This window comes from Bidens hawaiensis, unplaced genomic scaffold, assembly GCF_021521415.1.
Source record: "Bidens hawaiensis isolate Kalapana, Puna unplaced genomic scaffold, B.hawaiensis_p1.1 tig00024980_1, whole genome shotgun sequence".
In the NCBI taxonomy this organism is placed as follows: domain Eukaryota; kingdom Viridiplantae; phylum Streptophyta; class Magnoliopsida; order Asterales; family Asteraceae; genus Bidens; species Bidens hawaiensis.
Genome location: NW_027493962.1, coordinates 198,426 through 214,915, shown reverse-complemented (window position 1 = coordinate 214,915; position 16,490 = coordinate 198,426). Strand labels below are relative to the sequence as shown.

Sequence of the window (16,490 nt, the reverse complement as noted above, 5' to 3'; positions counted from 1 at the left end):
TGCCGTACGCTAATTGACGGATAGCAGTCGTGCATGTTTGAAGAGGGGTAAAACCGGGAAGACCCCTAGCATCCTCCCTTTGTTGAAAAAAGGGATACCGTGCCTCTAAATCACTCGCTATACGCGTGAACAATTGCCTGCTCATTCGAAAACGAGTTCGAAAATCCGACTCCGCGTATACCGGTTGAGGGCTAAAATAATGCCTCATCAAAGTATCGTTAGCACCCGATCGATCACGATCACGAGGTGGTGCTCTAACCCTCGGGAGTCGGGGTTGATGGGCTTGATTTTGCAAGAGATTGACCACGGTTGCGGTCAAAACTCCCCCTACATGAAGAAGCAAATCATCCTCTTCGGAGGAGTCGGAATCAGACGAGTACGACGACATTATTTTTTAAAAAAAAATTGGTTTTTGGATATTATATATGAGTTTGGAGATTGAAGTTGTGTTTGATATGGTTAAAATGGGTTGATGGTATGTGATATTGGTATGTGATATGTGATATTGGTTTTATAGAGAATTAAAATTTTTTTTTTAATAAACAAAGAGCCCAACGGCTCTATTTACGCAACCCAAGACCCCTTCACGCCTATTCCCAGCCGCTACCCCTCTTGCGCCTGCCTCTTTTTCCGCGCTCGCGCCCCTCTCGCGCCTCGGTGGTGTGGTGCTCGCGCCCCGGGGCGCGAGCGGATGGGCTCACGCGCCCCCTGTCGCGCTCCACACCCCTCAGCCTTAGGCTGAGGGATGTGGGGGGCTTTAATGAGGGCTTTAATGGGGGCTCCAACCAATAATATTATGACGTGTGGCAGAGAGAGAAACTGGATAAGGGGGGTGTTGGAGCCCCTGGCCCTGGTGTGGAGGGGCTCCAGCAGGGGCTCCAGCGAATTTTTTTTTTATTTTTTTATAAATATATTCAAACAACGTATTATTAAAAAAACTCATAAATTATTAAAAAAACACACATTAATAAAAAAACACATTAATATCTAAAAATAAAATAAAAATTAAAGTACTAAAAAAAACATTATTCTTATTCTTCGGCTTGGTCTTCTTCGATCAACCTCTTTCGGATACGTTCCTTTTGCTTTTCCATTAGCATTTGATCGACCGGATTTAGGTTACTGAAGTCTCTAGTAAGAAAGTCCAAATCTCTCATTCGACTTTTTTCCTTTTTGTCATTAGAGACCACCTCTATGGTTTTGTTGAATTTATTGAGGGATTCAACAAGATTGGCGATGTTTACGGCTTCCCCCTCAGCCGGTTTTTTCCCCTTGGCGTCCCTTCCCAATGGCCGCCTCCTCGGCGGTGAAAGCGTTTCATCCTCCGCAATGTTTAGGTCGAATCCAACGCGGTAATCCGACCCGGTTGAAGTGCTATACGCTCCAGACGAACTAGTTTTAGTCCGTTTCGCCCTTACTTCCGCATCAAAGTCCGGCGCCACCAGCTCAACCCACTTGGAACACCTTTTCAACCTCTCCCACAACAATAAATCGTCCCACGTCTTCACCATCCCATACCTCCGCAAACACTCCTGCTTCCACTCTTCGACCGTGAAATTGTAAACCGCCAAATCATCACTGCCACTTGTTCTCATACGACCGCTGTTCCTGTTGAAAAGATTAGTAAACAAGCCGACAAATTTTCTGATTTCGGACCACCGACCCGAAATCATATCGGCGTTCCGCTCTGTACTCCCAACGAGCATGTAGAACGTCTCCATAACCTTTGTCCAAAAAATCTTGCTCTTTTGGTAGTCGGCTGCAAAATGAATAAATAAATTAGATTTCCATTTAACTTTTTTATTTAACTTTTTTATTAAAAATCATTTTTAAAAACGTTAAAACAATTACCGCAACGCCGATCCTCAGAAATGACTATCCAAGCCCGACACAAGGCTTCCTTCTCATCCGATGACCACGGAGTGGCTTTCCGTTTCGTCCTCGGAGTCGAAGCCGGTCCCGACCCGTCCGTTGCAACTTGTTTTTTCCGGTGGACGCGTCTTTTTGGTCTCGTAGCTTCACCGTGTGATTCTTGTGTCTCCGGAACAACAAAGTTAGGAGACGGTTGTGTGTTGGATGGTTGAAAGCCGGATGATTCTTGCGGCTCCGAATAAAACATCGGTTGGTGCGGTGACGACCATAAATCATCGTCAAGATAATCTGAATCAAGGTTTGGGTACCAATTTCCAGCCATTTTTTTTAAAAAAAATTGAGAAGATGAATTGATTTTGAGTGAAGATTTGAAGTTTTGGTATAAAAATGGGTGAAATGGGGTATAATTATATAGGAAAAATAATTTTTTTTTGGGTTTGTTCGGCTCCCAACGGTCAAAAAACCCTCAAATCCCGTGCATCCCTCTCTTCTCCCGCTAACCGGCTCACGCCTGCATTTTTTTTCTCGTTAGCGCCCCGTTAGCGCCCCCGCTAGCGCCTGGTGGTGTGGTGTTAGTGCCTGAGGGCGCGAGCGGAGGGGCTCTAGCGCCCCCGTTGAAGCCCCACACCCCTCAGTCTTATCAAGTTAAGTGGACTAACTTTTTTCATGTTCATAAGCGTATAATTTTAATATTATTTTTTATAACAATTTATTTTAAAGTAATTGTATTTTGATGTATTAGGGAAATATGATGGAAAAATTACCAAAATATAGTGATGTTTGACCAATATTTACCTAAGATTAACACATTGAACTAATGACTAGTGTTTTCAAACCCTGTCCGACCGGGACCCAGTTTCTATACCGGGTCGTGATAGTGTATTTGGGTCGTTTTGAAAAACCCGGCCGGTTTTGCGAGTGGGCAGTCGGCTTGGACCGGTTGACCGAGCAGGTGAACCGGTAAAACCCATTTTTTCATTAAATCCAAAATGATATGTGCATGCTGGGATTCGAACTTGGGTCATTTCGAAGATAGAAGCTTTAATAATTACTCATAAGCCAACCAACCAAGTTTCATTGATGTCTCTTTTGATCAAACATAAATTATATATATATATATATATATTAAAACAATGTATAAAACATAGATAAACATTAAAGTTTGTTATTATTATTATTTTTGGTTATTATTATTTTCTATATGTATATGAAATATATATATATATATATATGTGTGTGTGTGTGTGTGTGTGAATATATTTTTAACTTATTTATGACGTCATTAGGGTCACCGGTCCGCCCTCTCGGGTCGGTTCGACCTTTGACCCGATAAGGTGTCCGGGTCTAAATTGCCAAAGACTAATCAAAATAGGTAAAAATCAATAAAGCAATGACATATAACCCCTTTTTAGATATTATTAGGAACTAACATAGCCTGAACGAAATTTTATGTAAAAATGAGTTGGCAACACCGTAGCCTGACATGCATCTCGCTTAGGTTAAAAGTGAATAAAGGAGCTACATATGTGTTTTGTCTGTAACGACTCTAGAGGTATCTGACTTGCTATGTTACAACATTTCTTGCCTAAGCAGACAAGGATAGCGAGGTGTCTTGGCAGGGCTTATTAGGCATCTCTCGAGCCTTGGCAGACAAGTTATGTTTGTAGCCTTTGCATTCACGTCTTGGCATATTCGTAGCCCATTTTAGATACATGGCAAGATAAGGTGTTGACCATCTCATTTTTAATTGAATTATGTTGGGGGTTAGAGTGGTGTCTGATAGTACATAAGTGAGTTAGGTGTCATTGTTCAATTGGTTTTGCCTATGTTTGTTAGTTTTTAATTTCCTAACTAATTTTTGATAAATATAGTTCGAAAATGCCTATATTAATTTTTTTCCTGAAATATAACTTTATATTCTTTAAAACGTTACTAGTATAAATTATCTTACTAGCTTAATATTATTTATTTATTTTTATTTCTTCAAATAGTTATATAGCCGCTAAAGGGTTTTTCATCTACGATAACAAGATGTTGGATAAAGTTTTTTTTTGTTAGATGATAAGGGTTCAAGACTCGTGATTATAAAAAACAATGCAATTTAAAAGTATAATAAAACATGCCTAAGTTTGGATCATTGTTTGGGCTTTGGCTTATAATCGAGCAAAAACATAAGGCCCGACTTTACACCCACTTCTTAGCCTGTTATCAATTAAAATGAGCATGGGATAAAAAGTATCACCATACAAACTTGACAATGTATAGTTAATAAGTTGATATGGATGGATGATAGCAAATCTAGTTAACATATCTACCTTACACCCACTTTTTAGCCTTCCATCAGGAGTAGTTATTCACTGATCTTCTTCCTAAATAGTAAACTTATGTACACAATTCTCTTTATGATGGTAAATTACATCATAACTTCTCTATAGTATAATTGCTACTTCACTATATTTTTAAAATATGAAAGGAATAACAACTAGTTTCTTAGTGTTATGAAAGTTATCATCTTTAAGATGGACTGTGTGATCAGATATGAGCATTATAGCTTAGGTTACTCTATCTTTTCATATGAGATCTTAGTTTAATGTTCTACCAAAGAATCATTCAAGAGGAATCATTAAACAATACAGTTGAACCTCTTATTGGTTCAAAGATAGCCTCTTAATGTAAGAGGCTACCAAAACAGCTCATTAAGTGACTCTATGAACTATTAAAAAATGCATTTTTAATAAATCAAACGCGCTGCACATTTTATCGATTCAGATGTAGCCTCTTAACTACAGATGACCTTCGACTTTCTCTCCCATGTAACTTTGTTTGTTACAGTTAGTCAAAAATGAATTTGACTATACTCTCATAGAAATTGGTTACGTTATCATTTGGTCAAATCAACGCAGTGGCGAAGCTTGGACATACACGTCGAGGGGGCAGACTCAATATGTATAAAAAAAATTCATAGACTAGAGGGGGGCGGGCTCAAAATGTCGGTCGGAAACGGGTGAATTTATACAATGTATAAAAAATTTCAGCTAAAAAAGGATAAATCTGCACCGCCGAGTGAAAAAAATGAGGTCGGGCTCAAAATTTCGATCGGAAACGGGTAAAATTTACATTATGTATAAAAATTCGGGCAAAAAGTGGATGAATTTACACTACCGAGCAAAAAACCGAGGGGGCCGGGCTCAAAATTTCGGTCGAAAATGGGTAAATTTACACTATATATACAAATTTTCGGCCGAAAATGATAACTTTACACTACCGAGCGAAAAAACGGAGGGGTGGCCTTGGCCCAAGTAAAGCTACGCCCCTGAATCAACGTGACGTAATTTAGTTTGTAATTTAAAAACTTTTTGAAGAAGATTATTCAAAAACTCTTTTGACTTATTTTTTTTATAAACCTTACGTTTATAAGATTTAGTCATTTAAAAGTTTTAATTACAGGGTTTTATAAGATTGCTTTGAGAGTGATTATTTCATTTTTCACTTTATTATTTTAAAGATTTGTGTTCGTCTTCAGTTGTTGTTGAGGTAAACTTGAATTTGTCGTTTTGTTTTACTCTTCAAATTTGTTTAAATGATGGATGATAGATGGAACTGGAACCATGACATCGACCAGAAGACTACTACTGATTAATTACGTTTATATTTAGCCTAACCATAGGATTACTTGTGGGTTAAATAGTGTATATATATCTTGCTTGTCACAAAAGTTAACTATAATTAATTATGCATTTTCCCATTCACTTTAACTTATTATCAAACATTTCTTTACATTTCACAAACATGTCTCGTTTTTTCATTAACGGTCTTAATGTTCTTTTATCACTTTAGTCATCGATGAAAAAATTGACACTAAACCACTCAACATTCAGTTATCTAACTACTATGCCCATTACAACTCACTATATCATTACTAATTGATTGATTATTGAAAACAAATTGAGCTAATTTTATACGTATGAGTATTTGTCAAATATTGCAAAAATATATTTTTTAAAGAATAAATAATAGAAAATAATATGTTTTATTTAAAAATACTAGTGGGAATACCTAACTATTTTGTTTAAAACAACCAATCTTTTTTAATAAACATACACATGTATCTATCGTAAAACTGGAACCTTAACATGTAAGGATGAAAATAAATATGTACACACCTTAATATCAACATAACTCCGATCGATCTGTTTCGTAAAAAGAACCTAACTAACGTGACATGTGAATTGATGTAACAATAATTAAATATTAGAATTGAGTGCCATAGAAGTAGAAAAAGGGTCATGAAGTCGCGGAGCAAGTGTCGGCACGCGTGATTACAAACATTAATTAAAATCATTCATATTATAAAATTAATATTATTAATACGTGCATGGTATTTTACATATTATTTTGTTTATATTAGAAACAAAATTTGATCTATAAAAGAGTGAAACAATTAATGAAATGTTATTTTACTTCTACTAGATTAATAAATTTGTTATATTACTACAATTAAACATGAACAAACTGTCTATAACCTCATCAATTCACGAGCTATATTGAGTCGAATATGAATTCAACTTCAAGGTTATAAACAGAGGTAACTCATACACTATTATAAACTCAGGTTTTGAGTTGATAACTTGATATTGACTCAACTCAACTACTTATTCATAGCCCGTCCTCTATCAATATCGTTATAAATTATACTAAAAAAACACTATATTTCATTCTCATGTTTAATTAAATAATATTTTTGTATATCTTTATCATTATAGTTTTCTCTTTCCTCTACTCACCAATTCAATAAATATTAAAAAAAACTAGGTTATAAACCCGTGTGATACACGGGGTTGGGTATAAAAAAGCTAAACTTAACATCAATTATCTTCACATACACTGGTAAAACAAATCATTAAATAACTTTTAGTAAGCAAAAAAGCAGATACACTCGTCATTGGTGCAAAAATAAACACGGTTTTAAAATAGACAACGTGGGAAAAAATGACAACAATTTAATGCTATTTGCATGTCATATTAACTAATTCAAAACCAAATCGAAAGGAAAGATGATTATATTAAGGACAAATAGACTATAGAGATCAGATAAAGGATGAGTGTATGACTCTCCAGAAATTTCACGTGTCAAGCCCCATATAAGAAATTTCAAAGTATCAATGTTTATGTACTTTGAATAGTGTTGGTATTTAAATGGGCTGGTCTAAACTGGTATGAAAGATGATATAGTCAAGTTAGGAAGGTAATTTGGATATTACTACATAGTGAAACAGCAATCAAATTATTTTTGAATTACTTTCACAAGAATTACTAAATAATCAAAACCCAAACACAATATAAAGCGATAAGAAAAAATAATGACTGAAAACACTTGCAAATCCAAACAGCCAACTTGACAAACACATAACATAGCAAATTCAAAACATCAAACGAAGTAAAGAGCACTTGGAAAATATCAAACAAAGCAAATTAAAGTTTTCCCACATATGAGAAAATAAACATAATGATCGATCACTTTCTTGTCAACTGGTTTCGGGCCTTCATTGGGTTCAACAGTGTCTTTAAATGCAGATTCATCAGCAAATTCATCATCACCATTGTCTACCAAAACCTACACAAGCACTATAACATTATTAATATTATTATTTAACATGGAAAAAAATACACAATGATATAAAAATATAAACTTTTAAGACATGTCTAGCACATAAGCAATATATACGATTATCCGTTAATGATCCATCTGGTCATAGTTAGCACTGCATCTTTTACAAAGTCGTCTAGACATGAAAAAATAAATTAAAAAAAAAAAACAAAACAAAACAAAAGAATGATGACATGCATCAATGAACAGAACCTTACAGTGTGAAATTTATTCTTTCTTGCAAATGACTGAAGAATCATTCACATGTCGCAACCCTTCATTTAAGTCATATTAATGTCACAAGATTGACATAAAAAGTATCTTAAATTCTTAATATTAAAAAAATTCTAAACTAAAGTTTGACACTACTCAAGATTGACATACAAAGTATATGAACATTCAAATGTCCAAATTATAGTACGTAGATTGATCTTACTTTTTGCAGCAAAGGATGTGCCCTCAAAGTCATCTTCATCATCCTACAAACCAAAAAAATAAAATACAATCAAAACTGGTAGCAAGAACATTCAATCACATGACTCGCAAAAAACACAACCGTTACATCTAAAGGATGTAAAACCAAACCATATTGTAGGTAATTGTTGGTCTATATAACTTTTTATACACACGATTTCACAATTAATAAAGAAAGTCAATAGGTAGGCTCACCCACAATTTTTATACACAAGAATTTTGGTCTAGACTCTAGACCATAAAAAACAAATGAAAAAGCATGTGAAATCAAAGAAAGTAATCGATAAGCCCACCCCGAGACCATATATGACCGCGAAATCGTCTCAATGCAGCGTCATCGAAGAGAATCTGTTAAAAATACATACTATCAGTTAGATTATTTTTCCAGAAACAAAATAATAAGTAAGGTGTCAATCTTGATAAAGGTTTTAACTGTGTTTTTAATAAAATTTTTGTGTTTTGTAAATGGATTCAAGATGAAGGTTTTGTCTTTATAGTTGACCCATAAATAAATAAGTCTTTTAAGAATGGCCAGTTTAAAATCAGTTCTAGTCGATTGACAAAGCCGGGCTCCCCATCAATGAAATTACCAAGTCTTGATATGCATTTTTGAACAAAGATCAATGCAGAATTTAGGTCCCAATTTTTTTTTTTATAAAACAAAATAGTACATACATGACTAAAACCTTAAAGTAGAATTCAAAATATTGATCTACATCACTAAATTAGTTTATAACACAATCTTTTCATAACTGAATCAAAATATTTTTCATAATCAAATCAAAATCTCTTTTGGGAGTTGGTACATCTTTTAGATGCACTATGCCTTGGTAAATTCTTTTTCATTCACCATACGAGTCATATGAAGTTTTGGCCCGTTATAATAATAAATCTCAAATAAATATCATTTTTCTCACATCTTCATATTGCAAATGGGCTACTAAATGTAAATTAAAGGATACAAAAACTCATATTAGTTTTACTCGCTACATGAATTATCCTAAACTTTATCATAAAAACTTAGTTGAGGCATTTCATCGAGCATCTTATGTGCATGTAATTTAAGACTTCTAATTTTGCGGGTAAAAACAAAGGTTTAATCCTCCAAACTCATTTATTTCAATCTACGTAATATAAGTATGTTCTCAAATTAAGAAGGTAACTAAATTCACATAAATCAACAGTTTCATAAAAGCAAATCAAAAGACCTAAAGTAAACAGTTTTTGTAATGAACAAAATAATCAAATCAAATTAACTACTAACCATGATGTGATGCAATTGGAGAACAAAGCATGATCTAAATCAGCAGCGGGCGTGGGGATGAACGGTATCGCGCGTGTATCGGAGAACAAAGGAGGCAAATAGCAATCAGGTTCTTCAACACTGACAACGTCCCGGTGAGGTGTTGATCCAAATCGGTAGTGGCGGTGGGAATCGAATATGAAGGATGATGAATTGATGATGCCTGAGTTGAGTTATTGGTCTTGTAAACGTTCAGTCAGAGAGAGAGAGCTGGGGTTCATTGTGCTGAAAAAACAGTTTGGGCTGATAATTTTACATGGGTCGGGTATACCTAGTGATACTAGAAAACGGGTAAGAAAAAGTGAAAAGCTTTGATGAATATGGTATTTTTTTATTATATAGTAGATATGGGCAAATTCCATTTACAACCACATTTATCCATCTATCCTATAATTTACGTTCACAACCAATTAGAGCATTCTCATCCAACACTTTATCCCTAAATTCAAAATTACATTAAAACAATCAGGGCAAATTCCATTTACAATCACTATGTTTTCTAAAATATAAAAATTTTTCACTCACAACACCCTAAATCACTCTCCAAATTATAAAAACACACATTCACATAATATGGGGGGTTGAATGAGAATGCTCTCACAACTCCACCCTATAATTTGCAAATTGCCCTCATATAATTATAGGGGATGGATTGAGAATGCTCTAAGGTGTTGTTTGTTTTTTTAGATGTAAACTGTCTGCAATCTGCGGACCACATCTGCAAGCACTTGTAGCAGAAGAGGTGGACCAAACATCTGCAGTCTGCAAAAAGAAGAGTGTTTGTTTTTTAACGTCTGCAGACTGCTAAAATCAAACAGAAAATTTTAAATTAGCTTAAATTTAAATAAAAGATTCCTTCAACATATAAAATTTAAACAATAGTCAAATAACACTTAAATAATATTTATAAAATCAAAATAACATTTTTTTTAAATCACTTGTTTTATACATTGCATAAACAATCTTATTTCATAGATATTGTGCTTAAAACAATGTTGAATGTGAATTGTGAAAGTTGAGAACATTCCTCTTTTGTATCTATTCTTTCTTTTGCTAACATATAAAAATATACAACAAAGATGAAAATACAAAGAAACTTGCTTTAGGGTGAAATATTATATTCAAACATATTATTAGATGTCAACAAAACTCAAGCCCAATTCATCCTATTTTAAAGCCTAATGTCCAATCCTATAGTCCTTGGTTCATTCTCGTCAAATCTCATAACATTATTTCTTTATCGGAAATACATGACCATTTGTAATAGGGAGAGACCACATCTGTAGATTGCTAAAATAAATCGGTGGTGGTGTACGAACTGTGATAGTAGGTGGTGGTGGTGTTGGATGGTGATATTGGTAGTTGTGGGTGGTGGATGGTGGTGGTGGTAGAAGGCGGTGGTGGACTATGGTGGTAGACGGTGGTGTCATCGGATAGTGGTGGTGGGTGGTGGTGGTGTTGGATGGTGATAGTGGTAGTGGTAGGTGGTGGTGGTGGTCAACTGTGGGTGTTGGTGTTGGTGATGGTGGACAGTGGGTGTTGGTAGAGTGTGGTGTTCTAACCTTCTGCGGATCTTATAAGATTTCAAAAGTGGATGAGCCAAGTCTGCACCAATAAGAGCTTGCGCAGACGTTTTCTAATGAAACGTTTTTGAAAAAACAAACAGTATGCAAATGAAAAAGAGGATGTGCAGACATCTTTTTAAAAAAACAAACAACACCTAAGTGTTTCTGTACCCTTAAGTACTAATCCAAGTGAATTCATTAATTGTTTATCGCTTTCACATATGAACGAAACGTATTCAGATGTCACTATATTGAATATTCACGTGTGATGTGATTAAACTGAATATCAGTTACATGTGAATACCTTATGTTCATATTTTTGTGATATTTACATGTGATAACATTAATGATTTATAAGTGACTAACAAGTAACAAGTAATAAGCAAATAATGGGGTGGTGTCCATGGACCATGGAACACGTGAATTTAAATGATATATTGTTTTTGGCCCAATCAATATGTGTCCGGTATGACCTAACAATTTTCTGTCAACTTAAGCTCACTAAACCTAACGATTTCACAACCAAATTTCCAACCTAACAATTCCTAAAATGAAACATATAACTAATCTGTGTTAGTTGAATCAATGGAACACACTTGTTCGGATCGGTCGCACTTAACAAGGGGTTACGAAATATATACGCACCGTACGTAATTTCTAGTTACTTGAAATCTTTGAAAACTTATTTAAGTTTGATCGGTTTATCACTACCAGTATAGTGCCGATAAAATATATCAACCATTGCTTCACTATATCTTGGGAAACGATTCACCACAAACCTAAAGCATTGTTTTAAAGATAGACGCCACTCGTCTCAAAACTTAGATTGTAGACTTGTAGTTTCGAACCTTCGATTGTCATTTTTTATTTACCATCTATAACCCCAAATACCAAAAACAAAAAGACGCATGGTTTGGTTTTACATCTCGTCTCAAACTCTAAACCAAAATTACCAACCCGAGTAACAGAGTTGTGTCAATTTTCCAACAAGCTAACAAACCAAGTTACAATAATACATATTAGAATTATGTTTTTCTAGTAGTAATTAATAGCTGGTTTAAAATCTTTGATCTACTTACAAACTTTCTATTGATGATAACAAAGTAGCAAACAATAAAAAAAATAACCAGAATAGGCTCAAGAATATAACTTTATTCATGATCGTAAATCTTATAAAAATCAAAATGTCTCATAGTTGTGAATTGTCGCACGATCCAGCCCCTAAAAGAATACTTCTTCAAGTACATCATCATACATCACTTGTTATTCTTGTTATACAAGTGAAATAATACGCGTTCTAATCTTATTTTCTTTTCAAAGAGAACTATTTTAACCTTTTTACTGACCCCTTTAACTTTCCTTGTGAGACCGCAAGATGACTTCTAACTGCAAGAATGAATACCCATGTGGTAGCAGCTATTTTCTCTTTTATCATCAAAAGTAAAGCCGAGCTTAAAACCGTCTTCAATATTTGTGCCTGCAATCCCTTAAAAAACCCAAATACCCCTTCTCGTTTCCAAATCGCATCAAGAACACCCATTAATGTTTTGCGCGGTTTCTTTTTATTTTCCTTGGTTTCATCATCACTTGAGTCTGCAGCCTGAATCATGACTTTGCACCTGCATAACATTGATATAAAATGTTTACAAATGATAAACAAATATATTATTTTCAACAAAAATATGTTATAATTCACAAACCTGATAGCAGGATATGTAAGAACCGTTGCAATACTTTTAGATATTGCACCCAGCAAAAATGCAGAGAAGGCAGAAAGTGACTCGGGTGAAGTCCCGTTTCCTGCTTTTTTTAGTTTCCCGTCTAAAAGTTTTTGCTTCAGCTGATCAAATACTGTGTACTGCATATATACATTATAAACAGGCCAATTTAAGTTTATATTTTAGTTACAACCGGTCAAAATGGGCCAAATCCAAAATTAATCTTAAAAGAAAATAACTAGACTGAGTTAAGCCCAACTCTCACCTCATACATTGATTTTTTCAAAAAGTTGAATCATTATGTGGATTAACTTTATGTAACTATATTAATACGTTAACTATTTGAGAAACTAAAGTTTTGATGGGTCAACTCAAACCAATTTACCTATTTAAAAGTGCTAGTGGGTCAAATGGGTAAAACTCAAAATCCAAACTCAAAAGGGAAATGGGTTAAAACTTAAAAGTAGCCCGTGACAATATCAATCGTTCATCCCCCTTCCTAAATTGTTTTACAAAAAGCAACTGATCATAAATGTAACAATATTTATTGTTATTATTATATATAATATATTGATTACTACTATAACTTAAAAAAAAAACCCACATGTTATGGGTCACCCAAAAATTTTACCCGTTTTGACCTGTTACCCGATCCGCATGATGAGTTATGAGAAGACGGTTAACGTACCTGAATTGCAGGGTTGGAAGTTAAAAGTAAAGATATGCCAAGCCCATCAAATGCTTCACTCCAACTGCCTTCTGTAAGCATAGCCCAAAGCCCTTTTGATCTCCCAAACGCGCTTGTTTGCATACGTGATGATGCTGTATCTAGAGGCTGTATCATAATACCAGAAACAGATTTATTAAACTCGTTATCTAATATCACATAATCAATTTGAAACCACACATCCAAAGCAAATGGTTATTGGCCCAAATATTAAAGGAAAAAAGGTGATAATTTCTAACCTGAGTTATGATGGCAGTACAGGCCCCGGCAGAAGCAGCAAGAATCAAGTTTGCTTTTGTTCCAATTGATTTTGTACCGTATTTTACTTGGTACAACCTTTTAAAATAGCTATACCCGTAAAAGTACACAAATTGTGCAATAAATGATTGCAAATTCTTTGTTCCAAGACCCTGGTATAGCGATACAAATTGACCCGTGGAAACGGCCTCCCACAACACGTCTGATAGGTTCCTGCATGGGTCCACATAAGAACCTTATTAAACTCTAATTCTCAATATTAATATACCAACAAATAGCTAAATTTGACTGATGGTATATCAGTGTACACAAATATTTGTGAACTAGTTTCTTTTCAAATATCGTACACACTCTAATTACAATTCTTCATATAATATAATCTTTAGGCTGCAACTCTGCAAGTATTTTTATAGGGTCAAAACGATCAGAGTTATGGATAACCAAGTTGTAAAACTAGCTAGGTACTAGTAGGGCAGTGGGGTACCAACTAGCAATCAATAGGGATTAACCGGATTGAAATATTTATATGTTAATTTACACACACACATTTTATGTGTAATTTCTCAAATCGTTTGATAATTTTTTGTTGCTATTCTACAAGCCTCATCATTTCAAACCCTCGTTTGACCATCTCTTGTTGCTTAAACCTGAATAGGTTGATGTCGATGCTTCAAGCTCGGATTAACAGGTTGAAACCAAAAAATGAATTTGGACCGACTTTGACTTCCTACTGATTTTTGGGTCCGGTTATATGAAATCGCATCAGCAGAGTACCGATTAGAAATTAATCACCGAATAATCTCGATTATTACAACAGGGGGTTTAACAATATAGCTACAAGAAAACTGATTATTTGATTATAATTATAATTTTAAAGCAGCAATAATCTTAGAAATGACATCCAAACACCTTCCAAATCATATATACAAGTATTGAAGACAAAGAACACTATCAAACCTAAAATTGATACAGATATATACATATTTTAAATCCCAAAAAAGTTATTTCATTTTCGATCCAAAGCATCTAGAAATCAAATCTAAATTTATAAACAAACCTGTATTTCTGGCGACCATGGGAACGAACTTCAGCCTGGTACTTGGCTTTACAGGTGTCAAGAGGGTACAAGATAGTTGTGCTCAAAACAGCCCCAATTGCTCCTGATGTTGCCTCTGAGATTGATTCCAGATCGATCGAAGACATCTTCAATTGCATGCAAATAATAGTAATAATAATAATTCAAGAAGATGGTTATGGTTGGTGAAGTCAACGAGAGTATGAGTTTGAGGAGGTGATGATCATCATCATGTTTTGCATTGCTGAGAGTATGAGTTTGAGAGTATGAGTGGCACGCGTTGTTTGACAACAAACAGTTGGTTTGTTTTAGAAGAAAGAAGTGTGGGTTGTTGATGTTGATAGACTTACGGGATCAAGAATATCATATAAATCAAGATTCAAAATAGTATTTTTATTGGGAATACCGAACGGGTCAACAATAACTAATAATTTTTTTTTCTAAGAACGACGACAGTATTTGATATGATTAGGTGGTCGCAGATTGCTAACCCCGGTGTAGAACTCTCAAAGAGTTTCTCTTAGGCCGAACGTAGTGAGCGACAAATTTGATGGTTTTGGTGCGATAAAGGGGCTACAACACCGCCCTCTGGTCTACAAATGGGACGATTTGTTTTGTGGGGGGGGAGGGGGGAGCCCCCTTCCTTTATTTTATTTTATTATTATACCAGGTTATTAACCCGTGTATACATGTTATTTATAATGATAACATAAGTTGTTATTGTAGGTTATTTATATTTGGTGTTTACCGAGATATTAAAGACATGAAAAATAGAAATATTACACAGGAAACAACAATAACACAACTTACTCAACTGGATATGAAGACTATCGGCTAACTTGAATCGACATAAATGATCAGAAATTCATTTATGTAAAAGTATCTAACCCACCAATATATTTCTATAATAGTAACCCAAGTTACACATGGGTTGAAAACATAGAAACAACCATATAAATATAGACAACCATAAAATTTCATAACTAACATATTAAACCAACACAAATATTTAACATAAGTTTGTAACCAAAATATTAAACCTTTAGATTGTGTACATAAAAACTTAATACTTACACAAACTTACTATACATATAAATTTAAAAACCAAACGAATACATGAACATGTTATCATCATATTAGCCAACCATCAACTTCTTCGATGTTTAATATACACGGGTGGAAAAACATATCAACAAACCTAATAATTATACATAACATATTCAAGCAACACAAATATGATACACAAGTTTTTGACTAAAAAGTTAAACATTTAGATTGTCTAGATATTAAAAGTTCAAAGTTAAAATAACTTAATGTACACCGAACCCAAAAAAAACATTCACAAAGACTAATCTTGTTCTTTCATATTAACCCACCATCAAGTTCTTCAACATTCTATCAAAAGAAACTAATTTTGATTCACCACCTGAAAATAATAATAAAAAACAATAGCATCCTAATTAAATATACCCATATAGTTAAAATCAGAACATATTTAATAATAGGATAATACATGTGTTACACACGGATAGAACATATTTAAAAATATAATATATACATAACATCATATAAATTTAATGAAATACAAATGTTGTATCTATAAATAAATGATAATTTTATATGAATTATAAGATATCATAACTTATTTGAATCAAGTACAAAAAAAATACAAACACTAACAAATAGTTACCATGCAAATGTTGCATTTATAAATAAATGATAATATTACCCGGTCATACTGTAATATTAAATGAAAAATAGTTACCGGACGGCAAATAACTTCATTATTACCATAGAAAGCAAACGAATAGAAACAAAGATGTTTTGTGGTTACATTAGTTACTTGTGTCA

At 34.1% G+C, this 16,490-nt stretch overlaps 1 protein-coding gene across 1 annotated transcript; it reads right to left on the bottom strand.

Annotated features, from left to right (window-relative positions):
- Positions 1–12,012: 12,012 nt before the first annotated feature.
- On the bottom strand, positions 12,013–14,854 carry LOC143570403 (peroxisomal adenine nucleotide carrier 1-like). Its single transcript, XM_077056057.1, has 5 exons — positions 14,622–14,854; positions 13,546–13,777; positions 13,268–13,414; positions 12,562–12,719; positions 12,013–12,480 (listed from the first exon to the last, which is right to left on the bottom strand). Exons 1-5 carry the CDS (start codon positions 14,777–14,779, stop codon positions 12,186–12,188), a joined length of 990 nt encoding a protein of 329 aa, XP_076912172.1. The 5' UTR covers positions 14,780–14,854; the 3' UTR covers positions 12,013–12,185.
- Between the last annotated feature and the right edge of the window lie 1,636 nt (positions 14,855–16,490).

Coding starts and splice junctions, on each gene's coding strand:
- LOC143570403 (XM_077056057.1), bottom strand. CDS start 14,779: ATGCAATTGAAGATGTCTTCGATCGATCTGGAATCAATCTCAGAGGCA. Junction 13,415..13,545: donor GTACTGCCATCATAACTCAG/GTTAGAAATTAT, acceptor ATTATGATACAG/CCTCTAGATACAGCATCATC. Junction 12,720..13,267: donor CTTCCAACCCTGCAATTCAG/GTACGTTAACCG, acceptor GTATATATGCAG/TACACAGTATTTGATCAGCT.